Genomic DNA, 16,726 nt, shown 5'->3' on the forward strand with positions numbered 1-16,726 from the left:
GGTTTAAGGCGAGGACAGGGTGACTTATAGGTATGTTGCATAAAGAGAAACGGAGGCCCAGGGCAGCGCAAAGAATAGCCTAGGGCACACAGGTTGCACCATCACTTGCGCGTCCTCAACTTGGGCTGCAGAGTCCGCGGGGATGCGAGTTGGGCAGGGGTCGGGGCGTGCTCCTGGGGCCCTCGTACCCCGCCCCGCCCCGCCCCAGCAGTGGGAGGACCGGGCGGCACGTGAGCGGGGCGGGGCCGGGCCGAGCGAGCGGAGCGGAACGAGCCGGAACGCCCGCGCCAGCGGCTGCGTTTCCGGTCGGACGCCTTTGCCCAGCGCCCCGCGTCCCTAGGGGGCGGCGGCGGCCGCGTCGGCCGAGGTAGCGGGGGGATCCGGAAGTCAACACCATGTCGAGTCTGCACAAGAGCCGGTAAGGGGCCGGGGCCCGAGCCGGCCAAGGTGCTCCTGGCCAGGCCGCCCCTTGTGCCTGCGGAGGGGGCGCGGGTGCGGCCGGGCCCGGAGCCCCCGGCGGAGGGTCTCGGGCACCCGCTTTCCAGCCCCTTTGCTGTGGGCCTGAGCGGCACAGCCGAGGCGCCTCGCCTGCCTCTCGGTGTCACCCCTTCTCCGTCGCTCCCTCACCCTGGACCCCGGGTTTCCCCCTTCCCTGGGGTCCCCCCCCCACCCCTGTCCTGCTCTCCGTTAATCCTCTGCCCCAGTTCCCTGCTCTCCACGCGCGTCCGGCCCGGTGCCCGTTTATTACTCGAAAGGCTAGAAAACCTGGATTCTCCAGTCTGTCCCCTCCCCCAGGCCAAATCCTGCAGCACGGGCTGAATTTTGCTCACTCTTCAGTTTTTCTCCAGGATTGTTTTTTTAAACCTTTTGTCCTTGCCTGCGGGCGGGCCCGGAGGTCGTCTCAGGGTAATACTGTCGAGCCTGGAGAGCTGCTTGCGATTACTCAGATCCGTTGTCTGCGCATCAAATTACTCCCGGTTCCTAGGGTTCGCCGAGGTCAGATAGTGGCGCTGTGGGCTGGGCCTGGCCGGCAGGGATCACCAGATAAATGCCCGCTGGCCAAATACTAGAATGTTTCTGCTTTCCTGGTGCTGGGTTGAGAGTTCCTAGACAAGGCTGTCTCTGTGTTTCTGGGCTTAGAGGAAGAAGTGATCTAGAGTTCTCCAAAGCGGCCTTTGCCAGGACCTTGAGCTTTGCCATCTTTATGTCCTGAAGGGGAGGGGGAAACAGATTGGGGACTGGTGGTGTGAGGGAGCCCTGGGCTTCCCGCCTGGCCACTGAGTGTGCTCCCTTTGCCTCCGCCTCCCTGCTTCCAGGATTGCAGATTTCCAGGATGTCCTGAAGGAGCCCACGATTGCCTTGGAAAAGCTTCGGGATCTCAGTTTCAGTGGTAAGAGGCAACGCTCCATTTTCAGGGGTTTTCTAGAGCAGCGTTGTGACTAGGATGGAGGGCAAGGTGCCCAAGGCCACACCTGGTCAGTTCTGGGGGCCAGCCTGCCTCTTGGATCCTTCTCCAGATTCTGTCGAGCTGAACAAGCAGTGACTGCACTGAGCTTGGAGGGGGTTTCCAGAGGAGTGACGGCCACAGTTAGCATGCCTGTGGGCCGTGGACAGGGTGCTTAGTGGCGGATCAGTGAGGCTTCTTGCTTCCTGAGAGTGAGTGGAGGGGACTGAAGACAGAAGGATGAGAGCCGGGAGCAGACTCCAGAGCCTCGGTCGGGTCTTTCCTCGTTCATCAGCAAGCTTCCTGTGCTGTAGAATTTGGTTAGCTGCAAAGTGGTTCCTGGCTCTCTCCCTGGCTTGGGGTCAGAGCTGACTCAGGCGACAGTGAACTTTGGTTAATGGTAAAATTCCAGTCTTGAGACACTGATTTGAAGAAGCTGAACCTTAGCCACTTTTGACTTTGCCCTCCCTGGCATTGTTAACCTTCCAGCACAGAGATTTTTGCTTGTCTTTAAAAATACCCCAGGGTGCTTTTGTCACTGCTCTGCCCTTGTAACTTTGTCAGCTGGGAATTCTTGAGTACCCCCCTCAGCCCCATGCAGATTCTGAGGTGGGGGCATGAGTACTGGGGGTACTGTAGCAACAGCTGCTTTAGTGAGGTTCCTGACGATAGTGCGGGAGAAGGTTGTCTTTCTGCTCAGGAGTGATATTCAGGCCCTGACCATCTTGAGGGGTCCTGGGATCTGTGCTGAGCTGGAGAGTCAGCCAGGCCTCAGGGGAGGCAGTCTCTAGTAGTGATTGAGAGTTTGGGCTCTAAAGTCAGACAGACCTGTGTTTGAATCCTTGATTGCTCTGTCATTACAGATGAGTTTCTTTGTCTGTAAGATAAGGACAATGATGCTAATCTTCCCTACTTACCAGGGTTATAATGAGGATAAAGTGAAATAGTGTCAATAAAGCACGAAGCACTTAGCATTCATGGCTTCATTTATATTTGTGTCCACAAATACTTACGGAATACCTCCTGTGTGCCATGCCCTGTGCTAGGTACTGAGAATATAAGGCAAATTTGGTTCGGGTCTTTCTGGGGCTTCCCTGGTCATAGAAGTTACAGATGTTAAATAAATATGCAAATTATATTTTACAATCTCAGTTAGATGGATGCTATGAAGGAGAAGTCACGGAGCCATTATCGGTTATAATGAGGGACCTGACTTCAATTGGGAAGAGACAGTGGCTGGTAAAGGCTGCTCTGAGGAAGAAATATCAAGGATGAGAAGATGTTATCCTCAAAAGAACATTCCCGACAGAGGGAGCTCTGGGCTGGGGGCAGGGGTCATCAAGAGAAAGCACACACAGGATTAAACATTTAGTCAAGTAATCTTTCTGGCAGAAAATGATTCTTGAAGAAGTACTTCTTGCCCACTCCACTCCCTGCCAACCGTCTCTGAGGTGGAGGGCTGGGGGATTCTGGGACTCTGGCCGGGGCGTGACCTTTGCCTGCTGTGTTCACAGGCATCCCCTGTGAGGGCGGACTGCGGTGCCTCTGCTGGAAGGTGGGTGTGCCTGGGGTGGGGCTGCTGCTCTGCTCAGAGTCCCTGGGTTCCTGCATGGGCTGCCCCCCACTCCCAGCCCCTTCTTCCTGTTCTGCACCTTTCCTTGCTTGTCTGAGGAAGCTTTTATGGGAAGTTCTGGGTTTTCTGTTTCTCTTCGTGTCCCGTCCAGGATCCCCCTGGGGATGGAACACTTTGTAATGCCAGTGAAGCCCTCTGCTCCCTGGTCCAGACAGTATAGTGGAAGTCATGCTTATTGGGACAAAAGAAGGCTGTGCTTTGCCCAGAGCTATTAGCTGAGGTGGGGAGCGAAGCCCAGTATTCTGGTTTCCAGCCCCTTTGAGTACAAGGTGGTATTATCCTTTGGAACAATCTGTGTGAGGAAAGGCACTGGAAAGGGCCAGTTTAGGATAAAGGAGTGGGGAGGCATGGGGAGGAAAGGGGAGGCTGCCCCTAGCCCATGCCTGGATTCCTGGGTTTCAGCCCATCTTGTCTTCTCTGGGTTTTATCAGACGTTTTCCTTGAGGCCTGGCAGGCTCCACCTACTGTCCAGGGTTGGGCTGGGGGAGTCGCCAGAGCTTTGCTCCTCTCCCTCTGTGCAGATTCTCTTGAACTACCTCCCCTTGGAGAGAGCCTCATGGAGCTCCATCCTGGCCAAGCAGAGGTGAGACCCAAGAGAGGGGATGACGGGAGGGCCTTCTTGTCAGGCACGACAGGTGGTGCTAAGCCTGCCCTGCTTCCTGTTGCTGCTCCTGTGTCCGGGCTCCCTGGGCAAGGCCTTCGGGAATCATTGCTCTCTCTTCTCCGGCAGGGAGCTATATTCTCAGTTCCTGAGGGAAATGATCATCCAGCCCGGCATTGCCAAGGCCAACATGGGTGCGTCCAGGGAGGATGTGACCTTTGAGGACCATGTGAGTAGGGGTAGGCATCGGGGCCTGAGGCTACAGAATGAGGAGAGGTGCGAGCTTTGTAGCAGGCAGCGTCCCCCACCCCAGAGAACAAGTGCAGCTGGTCTTGGGCCCCTCTGACCCTTCCAGTCCCTCCTTTCTGTATCCAGCTGCTCAGGCCCGGAAGGCCCTGTCTACCCGCTTCTCCCAGGCCCGGTTGGGAATGTAAGTGATAGCTATGTGTGCAGCACTGAGCCGGCTCCCCTGTCCCCGTTTCCTCTTCATCCCTGTTCCTTAAGGAAGGTTCTGTGATCTTATAGTTGAAGAAAGAGCAGGTGGCAGTGAGGATAAACTGCCTTTCTGTGGCCTGGAGGAAGCCTCATTCTGCCCTCAAATACTGAGCTCCTCCCTGGGGCTTCACGGTGCAGGGAGTGGAGGTGGGTTGGACCCAGACCGGTCCTCCAAGGATTGGAACTGGCGACTCAGAGCCTTCATGAGTTAGATTCGAAGAGACCTAATGATGCAACATTCATTTATTCATTCAACAGGCGTTTAGTGAGCACCTGTTATAGGCAGCGTCCTACAGCTACAGCAGTGGACGGAAAGGACAGTCCCCTCCAAGCAGGGGTGTACTCAGAGCAAACTGCCTGGCTCGCCTGCTGGCTGTGGAGTTGGAATGTGATTTGGGAGGCTGTGGGAGGCCTGTGTTGCTCCTCGAGTTGCTCACAGGCTGTCTGAGCCACAGCTGGGCCTCTGGGGGGATTGTTGGTGCGGGGCCGCTGCTCAGGCCTCCAGCTGGTACATGCCCCTGGGACCCTAGCTGGGCCTAGGACAGCGCAGCTTCTTTTCTTCCCACAGCCACTCAACCCCAACCCTGACAGCCGGTGGAACACGTACTTCAAGGACAACGAGGTGCTGCTGCAGATTGACAAGGATGTCCGGTAGGCGGGGCACCTGGGGCCTGGGAGCTGGCCCATGGGACTTCCGGGGGGGTTTCCCAGTTCTGTCCTTTCCCTTTCCCCGCCAGGCCCATAGGAGGGTGTTTGAGGAACTGTGGGTGGGTTGTCCCCGTGTTAGGTCCAGGTCCTAGTGATGACAAGCTGAGAGTGGGGCTGGCGAGGGCAGCGAGTGGCTGGCTCTCCTGTCTCCTTGCCTTAGTTTGTTGTGCCCCGGGCGTTATGGATTCATCTGGTCATTCCCACAAATGTTGCAGCTCTACTATGTGCCATGCTCACGGCCAAGCTCAGAGTTGAGCACAGAATAAACAGACATGGTCTCTCTCCTCAAGGAACTAAGAACCTAGGGGGGAAGATGGGAAGTCCGACGTTAAGCAAATAGTTCTGTGTAGTTCACGTTTGTGGTAAAGGCTGTGCAGGAAGAGTTCAGGGTGCTTCGAGGCGTTTGGGCAAACCTCGCCTGAGGAGGCAGTGTTTCAGCTGACATCTGAGAAGTCTCAGGAAGAGGGAGGAAAGGCTGTGGTGGGCGAGGAGCTGCCCGGGAAGGCCTGAGAGCCCACGTTTGAGGAGCGGTGTGATGGCCAGTGTGGTTAACGCCACGCTTGGGGCGGGGGCAGGGCGGGCCTTGAACTTGATCACAAGGACGGGGAGCAGTCATGTGAAAGTTTTAAGCACAGGAGTGACAGGATCAGATGTGTGTTTTAAAAAAGTGTGAGCTCTGGTGTGCATGTGCTTGCTTCTCCACTTTTAGAGAAATGTGGGGACACTGGCTGTGCTATCCTGTTGTCTTGGTGAGTCTGGCAGCGGGCAGTCTCCCGCAAGGCTGGCTGAGGAGCTATAGGAAGCCCTTGTCTGCGGTGGAGCCCTGTGGTTAGAGCGTGGGTTCTGGAGTGCGTCCGCCTGGTTTCGGTTCCACCCACCCAGTCATTATCTGTGTTTCCAGCCCCTCACCACCTGGGTGCTGCCCCTCTGCCTCTGCTCATTGCCTGGGCCCAGCTTCAGATGGCCCTGGTGGAAACCCAGCCCCAAGCACCTCAGCAGGGATGCAGAAGGGGGCTCTCGCCTCCTTCCTTCTCAGGCTGGTGCTGGGGCAGCCTCTACCCACGAGGTGTTGTAACGGCCCTGTGTAAGTCAAGAACCACATCTTCACCGGGTCCTGAGGAAACAGGTTCTGTCTTACACTGGCAGTGTTTGTAGCACGTGGTTCAGTGTTCATAGAGGGCAAGTTTGCAGTGTGCTGTGGATCAGAAATCTGAAAAATGTGCATATACTGTAGCACGTATATTTTAAAAACTTGCCCACATTCTAGAGACTGTCTCCCAACTTTCTTTTTTTCTCTCATTCCGTCTTGGACATCTTCCCGTGTCAGCTGTGTAGTATTCTGTTGTATAATGTGTAACTTAACCAGACCTCTCTTATCATTTCAAACCACACTACAGTTAGCACTCCTGTACATGTTAGATATTTTTGACATGGAAAGACGTTTGTGGTTTAAGAGAAGAGTTAGATTCTGAGACCATAAAGACACTAAAAAAAAAAACCATGTAAATGTATATGTGTTTATCTATTTGTAAATACATTTAAGAACATGGGTATGTATACATATACAATGACTATATTGCTTTTTAGAAACTATATTGTTTTTTTAAATAAAATGTCATTAATTAAAAAAAACCAACAACAGGAAGATTGCTTTTTGGGCTGCTGGGACACCTGGCAGCAGGATGCTCATGGAATGCCCAAACCTCCACCTGAGTAACACCCCTCTGTCCTGTTCCCTCTTGACAGGAGGTTGTGCCCAGACATATCCTTCTTTCAGAGGGCCACCGAGTATCCCTGCCTCCTCATCCTGGACCCCCAGAATGAGTTTGAGACCCTTCGTAAGCGGGTGGAACAGACAACGCTGAAATCCCAGACAGTGGCCCGGAACCGGAGTGGGGTCACAAACGTGAGAGGCAACCTGGGGGCCCCGTGATAGCCTTTTCCTTCCTACTTCCCTTAGGCTGCCGGCCACAGGCCACTGGGCCCGTGACCGTCTGCCCTGATAGTTACCCAGAGCAACCTTGGTTTTGCCACGTCCCCCTCTGGGGCTGTTTCTGAAAGTCAGGTATCGAAGGCTGGGTGTAATGGGTGCCACGGGGAGGGCCCTGCGCGCTCTGAGTCCTCTGGTAGAAATGTCTCTTGAGAGAGTGATGACATGTGTGATGAGAAAGTGATGGGAGCAGTGATGGGGCTGGGGAGCTAGCCTGGTCTGGGTATCAGGGAAGACTTCCCCGAGAAAGTGACATTTAAGCTGAGACTTGAAGAGCTCGGAAGGAAAAGCATTTCAGGTGGGAAAGAAGGCATATGTGGAAGTCCTCAGGCAGAAGTGTGGTGTGTTCAGGGAATAGAGGAGTCCTGCATGGCCAGAGACAGAAGGAAGGGGAGGAGGAGGGAAGGTCTGGGTGGTGGTGAGGGCACGCCCGGGCCTTTATCCTGAGGCCTAGGGAGCCTTTGCAGGTTCTAGCAGGGCCGGGACGTGATTCAGGTTCACTCTGTAAAAGATTGCTCTGGGCCCTGTGGGGACACTTGATTGGAGGGGGAAGGAATGGCAGTGGAGAGGCCACCTGGGAGGCGGCTCCATTGTCCAGGCACGGGTAGGTGGGGCCTGGGGCTGGGGCAGAGCGGGGATAGACCTGAGGCTTAGGAAGTAGAGTTGATGGGATTTGTGCGCCCCGTCCTGCTGAGTGCTTGTAGTCCAGTCTTCCAGCAGATTCCTGTAATTCTGAGAAGCCGCTTGGAGCCAAACAAGTACATTTTATTCCTTAACTTCGACCTTCTGCTTTGGTATCTGCACTCTGACTTGTTCCTCAGAACTTGTCACTGTCCTCCAACCTCTCACCAGTTAGAGACAGATACTCCTGCTGAAGCTTTTCCCTCGGTGTAATGACTGATCAAGGCCCTCTCTCTAGGAGAGCAGCCATTCTCCGCTACGGGGGTAACAAGGACAATGACAGCTAATGTCCGGGTTTCCATGTGCCTAGGACAGAGTTGGGTGTCTGGGAGGTACAGAATGCTTGGCTGGGTGACTGAGTGGCTTGCTGTGTGGGCAGCCCTCTTAGCTGGCTTCTGAGGTTCTGGCTGCAGGGCGAGGTGGGGACCTGGTTTCTGTCATTCATTTCACTACAGTAATGGGGATCTGAGAACTGAGCTTTTCTCTATTTTAGATGTAGGCCTGGTTCTGGTGGCAGAGAGGCTGATCACAAACTCCGTCCCTAGACCTCTGGACTCGTGAGTGGGCAGTTTGAGTTAAAGCTGACCTTCTGTTTGGGCAAGTAAAAGCAGGCCCACCTTCCTGGACCTCCGTCTCCTCTTCTGGAAACTGGGCACATCATTTCTGTCCTGCTGGCTTTTGAATTGCCAAGAGGATGGAATGAGGTCATGGCTGTGCAGATTCTTGGAAAGCTGGAAGGCACTGGGCGTTCTCTGAGGCCTGGACCTCAGGTTCTGGAGTCAGCCAGTCTGTGTTCAAATCTCAGTGCCACCGCTTAATTCAAGACGTTTGACGAGTGACCTAACATTTCTGAGCCTAACGTTTCAAGTTTCTTCATCTTGAAAATGATGAGAGGATAAGCTAGGTTGTTCAGAGGATTAAATGAAGGAATACTTGTAGAGCATTGTCTTGTACCTAGAAAGCTCTTGGTAAATGTTAACGATGTGTGTGTCTATGTGTGCACATGTACATGTATGTATATGCATACATGTGTGTATGTAATGGGAAAAGGAGTTTACTGTCTTCAGGGCCCTGTGCTTCCAGGACAGCTTCACGCTCTGTCCCTGCCGGGCTTTGCCTGTAGCTCTCATACAGGTAACCCCAGGCACCTGAATCTTCACAAAGCTCCCGAGGGGTCCTGATGGGCAGCTGGTGTTGGGGACCTCTGCTCTATTGCATGAGTTTTTAGCTGGGATCATCATCTCTTTATTTATCTCCCAACTTTTTCTTATGAAAATTTTGAAAGATTCAGACAATTTGAAAGAAGAGTACAGTGCACACCTGTATACTTTCCACCTAAATTCAACAATTGTTAACCTTTTGCTGTATTTGTGTGTATATTGTACAGAGGTGGAGGGTAAGTTGCAGATGGCCTGACCCTTAACCCCAAGTACTTCAGCAGGCATCTCCTGAGAATAAGGACAGTCTTCCTCCTCACCACCGTCACATCTCTAACGATTAACAGTAACTCCATAGAAACGCCTAACGTCCAGTCCCTGCTCGGGTGTCCTCAGTTGCGCCAAGAATATTTTTGTTGTTTTGCTTCCAAACCAGGACGCAGTCGAGGTTTATGCGTTGCATCGGGATGTTACATTTCTTTAGTCCTTTGATCCGGAGCAGGCTTCGACTCTCCCCTACCCCCCACAACATTTGACTTTTTGAAGAGTCTTGACCAGTTTTCTGTTTTTGACATATTTAAAGTTATTTTTTAATTGAAGTATAACTTAGATGTAGTAAAATGCACAAATCTTAGGTATACCACTAGATGAACTTTTTGTCATGTATACACCTGTATAACTGCCAACCAGATCAAAACACGGAACATTCCATCATCCAGAACGTTCTTCATGCCCCTTCCCACTCACTCCCCCTCACCTCAGAGGTAAGCACACTTCTGGCTTTTATCACCACAAATTAGACTTTAGTCCAGCTATCTGCTAGGGTGTCCTGCGTTCTGGATTTGTCTGCTTGTTTCTTCCTGGTGGCATTGGACGTGTTCCTCTCTGCCCTGCGTTTCCCACAAGCTGGAAGTGAAGTTTAGCTTTAATGGTAAACATTTCTGGTGAGAACATACTGTCCGTAATGCCACCCACCTTCTTAATGGGCTCCTCCCCTCCTCCCGCAGATGAGCTCCCCACACAAGAACTCTACGCCTTCGGCCCTCAATGAGTACGAGGTGCTGCCCAACGGCTGCGAGGCCCACTGGGAGGTGGTGGAGCGGATCTTGTTCATCTACGCCAAGCTCAACCCTGGCATTGCTTACGTGCAGGGCATGAATGAAATCGTGGGGCCCCTCTACTATACCTTTGCCACTGACCCCAACAGCGAGTGGAAAGGTATAAAAGGGCTCTTGGCTGCCCACATCCCTCATTGCTGCCTCCCTAGAAAAATGGACCAAGGAAAGCTGGCTAATGGGCTTCATCAGACTGCAGCTCACTTCCCTTCTCTGGCCCCCCATTTTCCCGCTGTCAGATGATGGGGTTGGCCTGCATTGTCTCTGAGATCCTTTCTGACTTGGACTTTCTAGAATGTTGGAAGTTCACTGATCTCTTGATAGTTGTAACTGAATTTCTGGTAGAGGAGATGAGATATATATACCGGAAGCTGAATGATAGAAAGAGTTTAAGTGAATAATGATTTGAAATATGTCATCAGAAGTACATGTAATCGCTGGCTAAGCGAGTGTATGGTGTTGCCAGAAGATATGAGAAGAAAGAAGTGATGTCCTTAGTCTAGGGATGGAGAGTGGTCAAGGACAGAGGAGGGACTGAGCCTGTCCATGAGGGCGAGGTGACTTGGCGAGGCTTAGAGGTGAGGAGGAGGTGTCGCATAGGTGAGAGATGGGGTGGGCCTCGGGAGAACACCACTTCCCTTGCGGCTCCCTCACCCTGCCCGTCTCACCCAGAGCACGCTGAGGCAGACACCTTTTTCTGCTTTACCAACCTCATGGCTGAGATCCGGGACAACTTCATCAAGAGCCTGGATGACTCACAATGTGGCATCACCTACAAGATGGAAAAGGTCTACTCCACCTTGAAGGATAAGGATGTGGAACTCTACCTGAAACTGGTGAGGACCCTGGGACCCCATGGGCCAGGACAGACAGACGGAAAGGGGCAAAGGGTAGCAGGCTTCCTGAGCATCTCAGGCCCAGGGCCCTCAAGGTCTGGCTAGAGTCTGGTGATTGAAAGTGGCTGCTACTGCTAGGGAGCGCTGACCTCCATGCTGAGACGGGACTGGGAGACTGAGGCTGCAGATGGTGGGAGCCTAGCAGGCCAGGAGTGAAGGGGAGGTTGTATGGTGCCCATTGTGTGCTGGGCACAATGCATGGCCTTTACCATATGCTGAATTAGTTTAGTCTCTTGGTAGTCCTCTGAGAAAAGAAATATGAAACTCTCTTTTTTTTTTTTGGTGAGAAAGATTGGCCCTGAGCTAACATCTCTTGCCAATCTTCATTTTTTTTGCTTGAGGAAGATTGGCTCTGAGCTAACATCTGTGCCAGTCTTCCTCTGTTTTGTATGTGGGACACCATGACAGCATGGCTTGATGAGCACTGTGTAGGTCTGCACCCAGGATCTGAACCTGCGAACCCTGGGCCACCAAAGTGGAGTGTGCAAACTGAACTGCTATGCCACTAGGCCAGTCCCTGAACTTCATTATTAGAAATAGTTTTTAAAAATTATTGTAATGGCATTCCATGTTTATTTTGGAAACTAGTTAAGTAAAAACATTTATTTATATATAGACAAAAACAGTTTTGTGGACAAGAAGATATAAGCATGTGAACATGTCTTTTTAAACATGTATGGAATTATGATTTTGCTGTTGTGTAACGTGCTTTTTCAGTTAATAATAGTCACTCTGGCCATCCAGAGGGTTCATCTCTTTGGGGAACAATTGCCTCGCGGGGTTCCATGAAGTTAAGTAAGTGGGCTAATATATCTAATATGCTAAGCACAAGGCCAGGCTTGTTCTAAGTGTCTGATTAATGGTCTTTATGTCTGTCCATAAATCCAAGGTTGTAATCTGTACAGTGTTTTAAAAGAATTTGAGCCATCATTTATAAATCTAGAGAGCTTATATAAAAGTTTGGGTTTATAGCTTCTCTTAAAAAATCAGAAGATCTGACAATGGGCCGGCCTGGTGGCACAGGGGTTAAGCGCACATGTTCCGCATTGGTGGCCCGGGGTTCACCGGTTCAGATCGTGGGTGCGGACATGGCACCGCTTGGCAAGCCATGCTGTGTTAGGCGTCCCACATATAAAGTAGAGGAAGATGGGCACGGATGTGAGCTCAGGGCCAGTCTTCCTCAGCAAAAAGAGGAGGATTGGTGGCAGATGTGAGCTCAGGTCTAATCTTCCTCAAAAAAAAAAAAACCCACAAAAACTGATGTTGGCTGGCAGCAAGCAGCAGTTGCCACTTCAACTGAACGAACGAGGCTGTCTAGGTGGCCCAGTGCCTTCCCCACGGTTGGTGTGCCTGTCACTCACACCTGGCCTGCTGCTCATCTGAATTCACGTCTGATAGGCTGCATGGTGTTACATGGCAACCAACCGACACGGATTCTTGTTCCCTGCTCCTCGCCTCTGTCTCCCCAGCAAGAGCAGAACATCAAGCCGCAGTTCTTCGCCTTCCGCTGGCTGACGCTGCTGCTCTCCCAGGAGTTCTTGCTGCCTGACGTCATCCGGATCTGGGACTCCCTCTTTGCCGATGACAGCCGCTTTGACTTCCTCCTCCTCGTGTGCTGTGCCATGCTCATGTGAGTGTGACCGCGGGCAGAGGGGCGGGCAGGGGCTGCTCTTTGGAGGCTGAAGTGAGCCTCTGGAGCTCTCGGGTGGGTGTCAGACCAGACTTGCTGTGGGTGGTGAGGAAGGGGTGGGAAGGGGCCAACTGCTGCCCTCCGGGCAGCCCAAGGGCTCAATCAGTGCTTAGGCTGCTGCTTTTTTTTTTAACTTTTAATTTTTTCCTTCTTTTCCCCAAAGCCCCCCAGCACATAGTTGTATGTTTTAGTTGTGGGTCCTTCTAGTTGTAGCATGTGGGACACTGCCTTAGCATGGCTTGATGAGCGGTGCTAGGTCCGTGCCCAGAATCCGAACCAGCAAAACCCTGGGCCGCCGAAGTGGAGCGCATGAACCTAACACTCGGCCGCGGGGCCGGCCCTGCTTATTTTTCTTAGACTGATCCGGGACCAGTTGCTGGAAGGGGACTTTACAGTGAACATGCGGCTCCTGCAGGTAATGGAGTTTGGAGGGGAAGCTCAGTCTTTAGTTGAGAGGAAGACACTTACCAAGCACCTACCTCATGCCAGCCGCTGTGACAGGCTGGGGTCAGGAACAGTAGAGGGTCGCAGGGCTCAAGAGTCCCGGCCCCTGAGGCAGATCTGGGTTTGAATCCCGGCTCTGCCGCTTGAGTGTGGTGTGGTCTTGAGTGGATGACTTGGGCTCTCTGAACAAAGCGCTCTGCATAAGTGAAGATTCCCTGGGACACAGTGGCACCCAGTACGTGGTAGTGCTCACTAGTAACCGTGCTCAGACCTGGAGAAGGAAAGTGTAGGGCATGGTGGTTAAGAATGTGGGCTCAAGAGTCAGACAGCTTTGGTTTCACATCTTTGTTCTGCTATGCTTGTCATGTGACCTAAGCCAAGTGACAACCTCTCTAGCCCTCAGTTTCTTCCACTGCCTGTCCTGGGGTTGGTTTTCAGTGACGTGATTGACCAGATCTGTAAAGTGGGCATAGTCACAGTAGCCTTCTCATTGGACTCTTGAGGTGACCCACTGAGCTAATGCATGTACAGTGTCCGGCCAGTACCAAACTCATTATGAATAGGGCTCAGGCTTCGATGGCGGGAGGTGGGGAGAGATGAGGCGGTGTGGCCCTGGTCCTAAGGAAGGGGCCGTGAGACCCTTTAGGTGGCACTGGTTGGGTTGGTTATGTTAGTGCCGCAGTGGGTGTAGTGTTAGCTACGTGCAGGGGTTTGGGCAGAATGCAGGTGTCGGGTAACCTGTGGTCTCTGTCCCTGAGGCTCAGGGTCCAGCATGATGACAAGTCCCCGTGGGAAGGGCATGGGTGTGGCACAAGTGGCAAACTTCAGAGTGAGCTGACTTCAGAGGCATGTTGGTGGCCTTTCCCATGCCCAGGATTACCCCATCACAGATGTCTGCCAGATCCTACAGAAAGCCAAGGAACTCCAAGACTCAAAGTAGCCTGGCAGCAAGCGGCCTGGGTTTGGAAGAGAAGCCGCCGACCCCTGTGCCCTGGCTTCTGGGACACGCAGATGCCTGTGGGATCCCAGCCTGAGAGGAAGCTGCAGGAGTGGCCTACTCCAGGCCTCCCCACTCTATGCCGTTCCCACCGGGGCACACTGTGCCATGCTCCTTCTGACCACCGAGCCCTGGCTCCCTCCTCACCCTGCCACCCTGGGACCCTTTGCCCAGGCCGCCAAGCAAGGCTGGAGCTTGTGAAGTTGTTTCCTGGGGCTGGGGCAGATTGGGGGCACTGGGGGCTGACAAGGGTCCCTCCCTGCCTCTGCTCTGCTGCTCCCTTCCTCCTCTCCTCTCTGGTCTTCTTCTGGGCTCTCTCGGGTTTCTGGCAAATGAGCCAGAAACCACTTCTGGGGGCTGGTGCTTAGGCTTCTCCATGGGGAAGGTGACACTGAAGGAGCTAAGAAGCTGCCTGGCCCAGGTCACACCCTCTGTCCCCCTCCCACTGTCTGTCTATAGTCATGAGTTGGTGTGTGTGTGTCTGTTCATCCCCAGGTATCTGCTTCTGTGTGTGTGTGTGTGTATGAGGGAGGGGAGGTACCTTGCATCCCTCTAGGTCTCTGCTTCTCCTCCTCTGTCTCTCTCCCTCTCTCTGCCTGTCTCCCTCTCTTCTCCCTCCGCCTCTTTCACAGAGGGTGTATGTGACTCTCGCTCTGTCTGCTCCTCTCTCCATTGCTCTCCCTCTGCCCCTCTCTCTTGGGGTGCCTTATCCCCAGCCTCTTCCTCTCCCTCCTCCCTTCCACTCCTGTGAACCCTGGAGACAGAATGAGGAGTCTGGCTCAGCAAAGCCCCTGGAGGTCAACCTTGGCCTTTGCACCCCGTTCCCCTCCGCCAGTCCTAGGCGCCCAGGTCCCCCAGACTGGGAGGGCGTCCACAGTGCCTCACTGGAGCGCCCTGAATCTGCTCCCCATGACATATCTGGAAACCAAAAGCTGCCAGGAAATGATGGCCCGTGAAGCGTTGAGCCTCTTCCCCTCCTCTCTGCCCAGGGATGGGGGAGGGAGAAGAGGGGGAGCTGGGGCTCCCAGAGAGTCCCCAAAAGGCCCTTCTCTCCCAAAGGAAAAGGACATGAAGGTGATTGTGTTTCAGGGGTTGGGAAGAGTAGTGATTCTCATGGCTTCCAGGTCTCAGCCCAGGGTGGTGAGTCCCATAAAGGGCAAGTGGGACCCAAGGGAGCCTCCCTGCACTGGGCGTAGCTGAGCTCAAAGGCCCTGGATCCTGGCAGTGCCAGGAGAGCCGCATCTTCCCCCAAGCAGGCTGCAGGGGATGCTGGCCTGTCTCTGGTCACCTGCTTGGGCTGTCCCAGGATTTAGGGCAAATGTCCTCTGAGCAGGAGCAGCTGGCTACTCCCGCTGCTGGGCTGTTGGAGTAGTGGCCGTATTCTGACCAAGTCCCCTCCTTCTGTGAGGAGGCTGGTGGTTTGGGTCTGGAAGGCTGGGTAACGTAGCAAGGGTCCTAAACCTCTCCTCAGACTGGCCAGCAGGGCCCTCTTCCCCCAAAGCCTTCCTGAGTCTGGCAGCCAGGACTTCCTGCTGCCCACGCTGGCCAGGCTGTGGGCCTGGAACAGCTCTCAGGTGGCTCCTTTGCCAGGCTGTGCCCTGGGTGCTTCGGGGACTTCATGCACTTGCCTTTTTGCCTCCTTTCCCAACACACGGTATTTGGGAGATTTTTACTATTTATTTAGACTCCTGGTTATTTATTGCAGATTGGCAAGTGCTGGGCTTGGGGATAAAGGGTGGGGCTGGGAAGGCAGAAAGGAGTTGGAGACGCGGTCTGACCTCCCTTCCAAGGTCAGAGTCGGCATCCCGCCCCCTGCCTCTGGGACCTTCCTGGTTTTCCAGCAGGTCCTGTCCACGAAGGCTCTGAGCTTTCTACTGGCGCTAAGTGTGAGGGAGACAGGAGAGCTGGTATCCTTACCAGGCTTCAAGAGCCGGGCACGAGGCAGAGACACGCCTTCCCACCGGCCGGGCTCACCCTCTTCCCAGAACTTGTTCGCTCCCAACTTTGACCCCTTCACAGCCTGAGGCTCGGGCCACAGCCTGGGACCCAGCAGACACTGCCCAGGACACCTGATGCATTCCCTCTCGCCTGACCCCTGCCTTCCCTCCTGGGGCCACACTACTTGAATCACTGCGTCTAATTTGCCTCAGTCAGACCTGGGCCCGGTGCCTTCTTGACCTTGGGTTGAAGGTCAGGAGCACAGGGACGTGTCCAGGTTAGGCTGAGCTCCCCACTGGGATCCTGCCTGAGGAAAGCACCTGCCCTAGGTGATCCCCCTCCCCAGACTCTCCAGGGAGGTCCCCAGAGAGCCAGAGTGCCTGAGGCTTCCTGCTTGGAGAGCTGCCCCCAGGACTTTGGACCCTTACAGATGGGGCTGGCTGAATTCAGCAGTCTCACTCCAGAGGGTCGGAACGTTAGTCTGCTTCTGTTCGTTCATCAGTTTCGTTCTTAAATCAGTGCTGTTGATGACAAGTTGTCTTTAATAAATCATGTGTTCTTTGCAATGGGCATTGGTGCTGTGATGAGCTGACACCTTTGAGACCTCAGAGCAGGGAGAAGAAAGCTTGAGCAGAGAAGGAGTTGGGAGGCTCTCAGGGTGGCCTAAGAGCAAGGCCGGGAAGTTCCTGTTGGGAGAGCCTGTTCAGCTCTTCTCCACCACCCACTGCAGTCTGCAGCTGGCAGGAAGACTGGGCTGGGGACGAAGGCGCTACGTACACGGTTATACAGCAAGTAGTCTTTTAGATTGAAAATTCAAAGACTTGTAAATAAAACAAGTCTCTCCTACCCCACAATCTGGAGAAAATCACTGATAACATTGTCTTCTTCGCAGGTGTAATTTTTGTTACATTGTCATTTTCGTATTCCGTAGTTTTGT

The 16,726-nt window shown here is 53.5% G+C and overlaps 1 protein-coding gene across 4 annotated transcripts; it reads left to right on the forward strand.

The window, feature by feature from the left end:
* The first annotated feature begins 232 nt into the window (after positions 1–232).
* On the forward strand, positions 233–16,355 carry TBC1D13 (TBC1 domain family member 13). Of its 4 annotated transcripts, none has more exons than XM_008520021.2 (12): positions 237–418; positions 1,317–1,390; positions 2,959–2,999; positions 3,599–3,660; positions 3,808–3,907; positions 4,742–4,824; positions 6,628–6,787; positions 9,717–9,927; positions 10,497–10,660; positions 12,190–12,350; positions 12,768–12,825; positions 13,729–16,355. In XM_008520021.2, the coding sequence occupies exons 1-12, from the start codon at positions 396–398 to the stop codon at positions 13,792–13,794; spliced, it is 1,203 nt and encodes a 400-aa protein (XP_008518243.1). In that variant the 5' UTR covers positions 237–395; the 3' UTR covers positions 13,795–16,355. The 4 variants fall into 4 exon arrangements, 3 of the variants coding, with proteins under 3 accessions (XP_070452936.1, XP_008518243.1, XP_070452935.1); XR_011533664.1 differs by having other exon boundaries at positions 262–418; positions 12,119–12,350; XM_070596834.1 differs by having other exon boundaries at positions 299–418; positions 2,837–2,999.
* The last annotated feature ends 371 nt before the right edge of the window (positions 16,356–16,726 follow it).

This window comes from Equus przewalskii, chromosome 26 (genome assembly GCF_037783145.1).
Source record: "Equus przewalskii isolate Varuska chromosome 26, EquPr2, whole genome shotgun sequence".
NCBI classification, from domain to species: Eukaryota; Metazoa; Chordata; class Mammalia; order Perissodactyla; family Equidae; genus Equus; species Equus przewalskii.

Coding starts and splice junctions, on each gene's coding strand:
- TBC1D13 (XM_008520021.2), top strand. CDS start 396: ATGTCGAGTCTGCACAAGAGCCG. Junction 3,661..3,807: donor TCCATCCTGGCCAAGCAGAG/GTGAGACCCAAG, acceptor CTTCTCCGGCAG/GGAGCTATATTCTCAGTTCC. Junction 12,351..12,767: donor GTGTGCTGTGCCATGCTCAT/GTGAGTGTGACC, acceptor TATTTTTCTTAG/ACTGATCCGGGACCAGTTGC.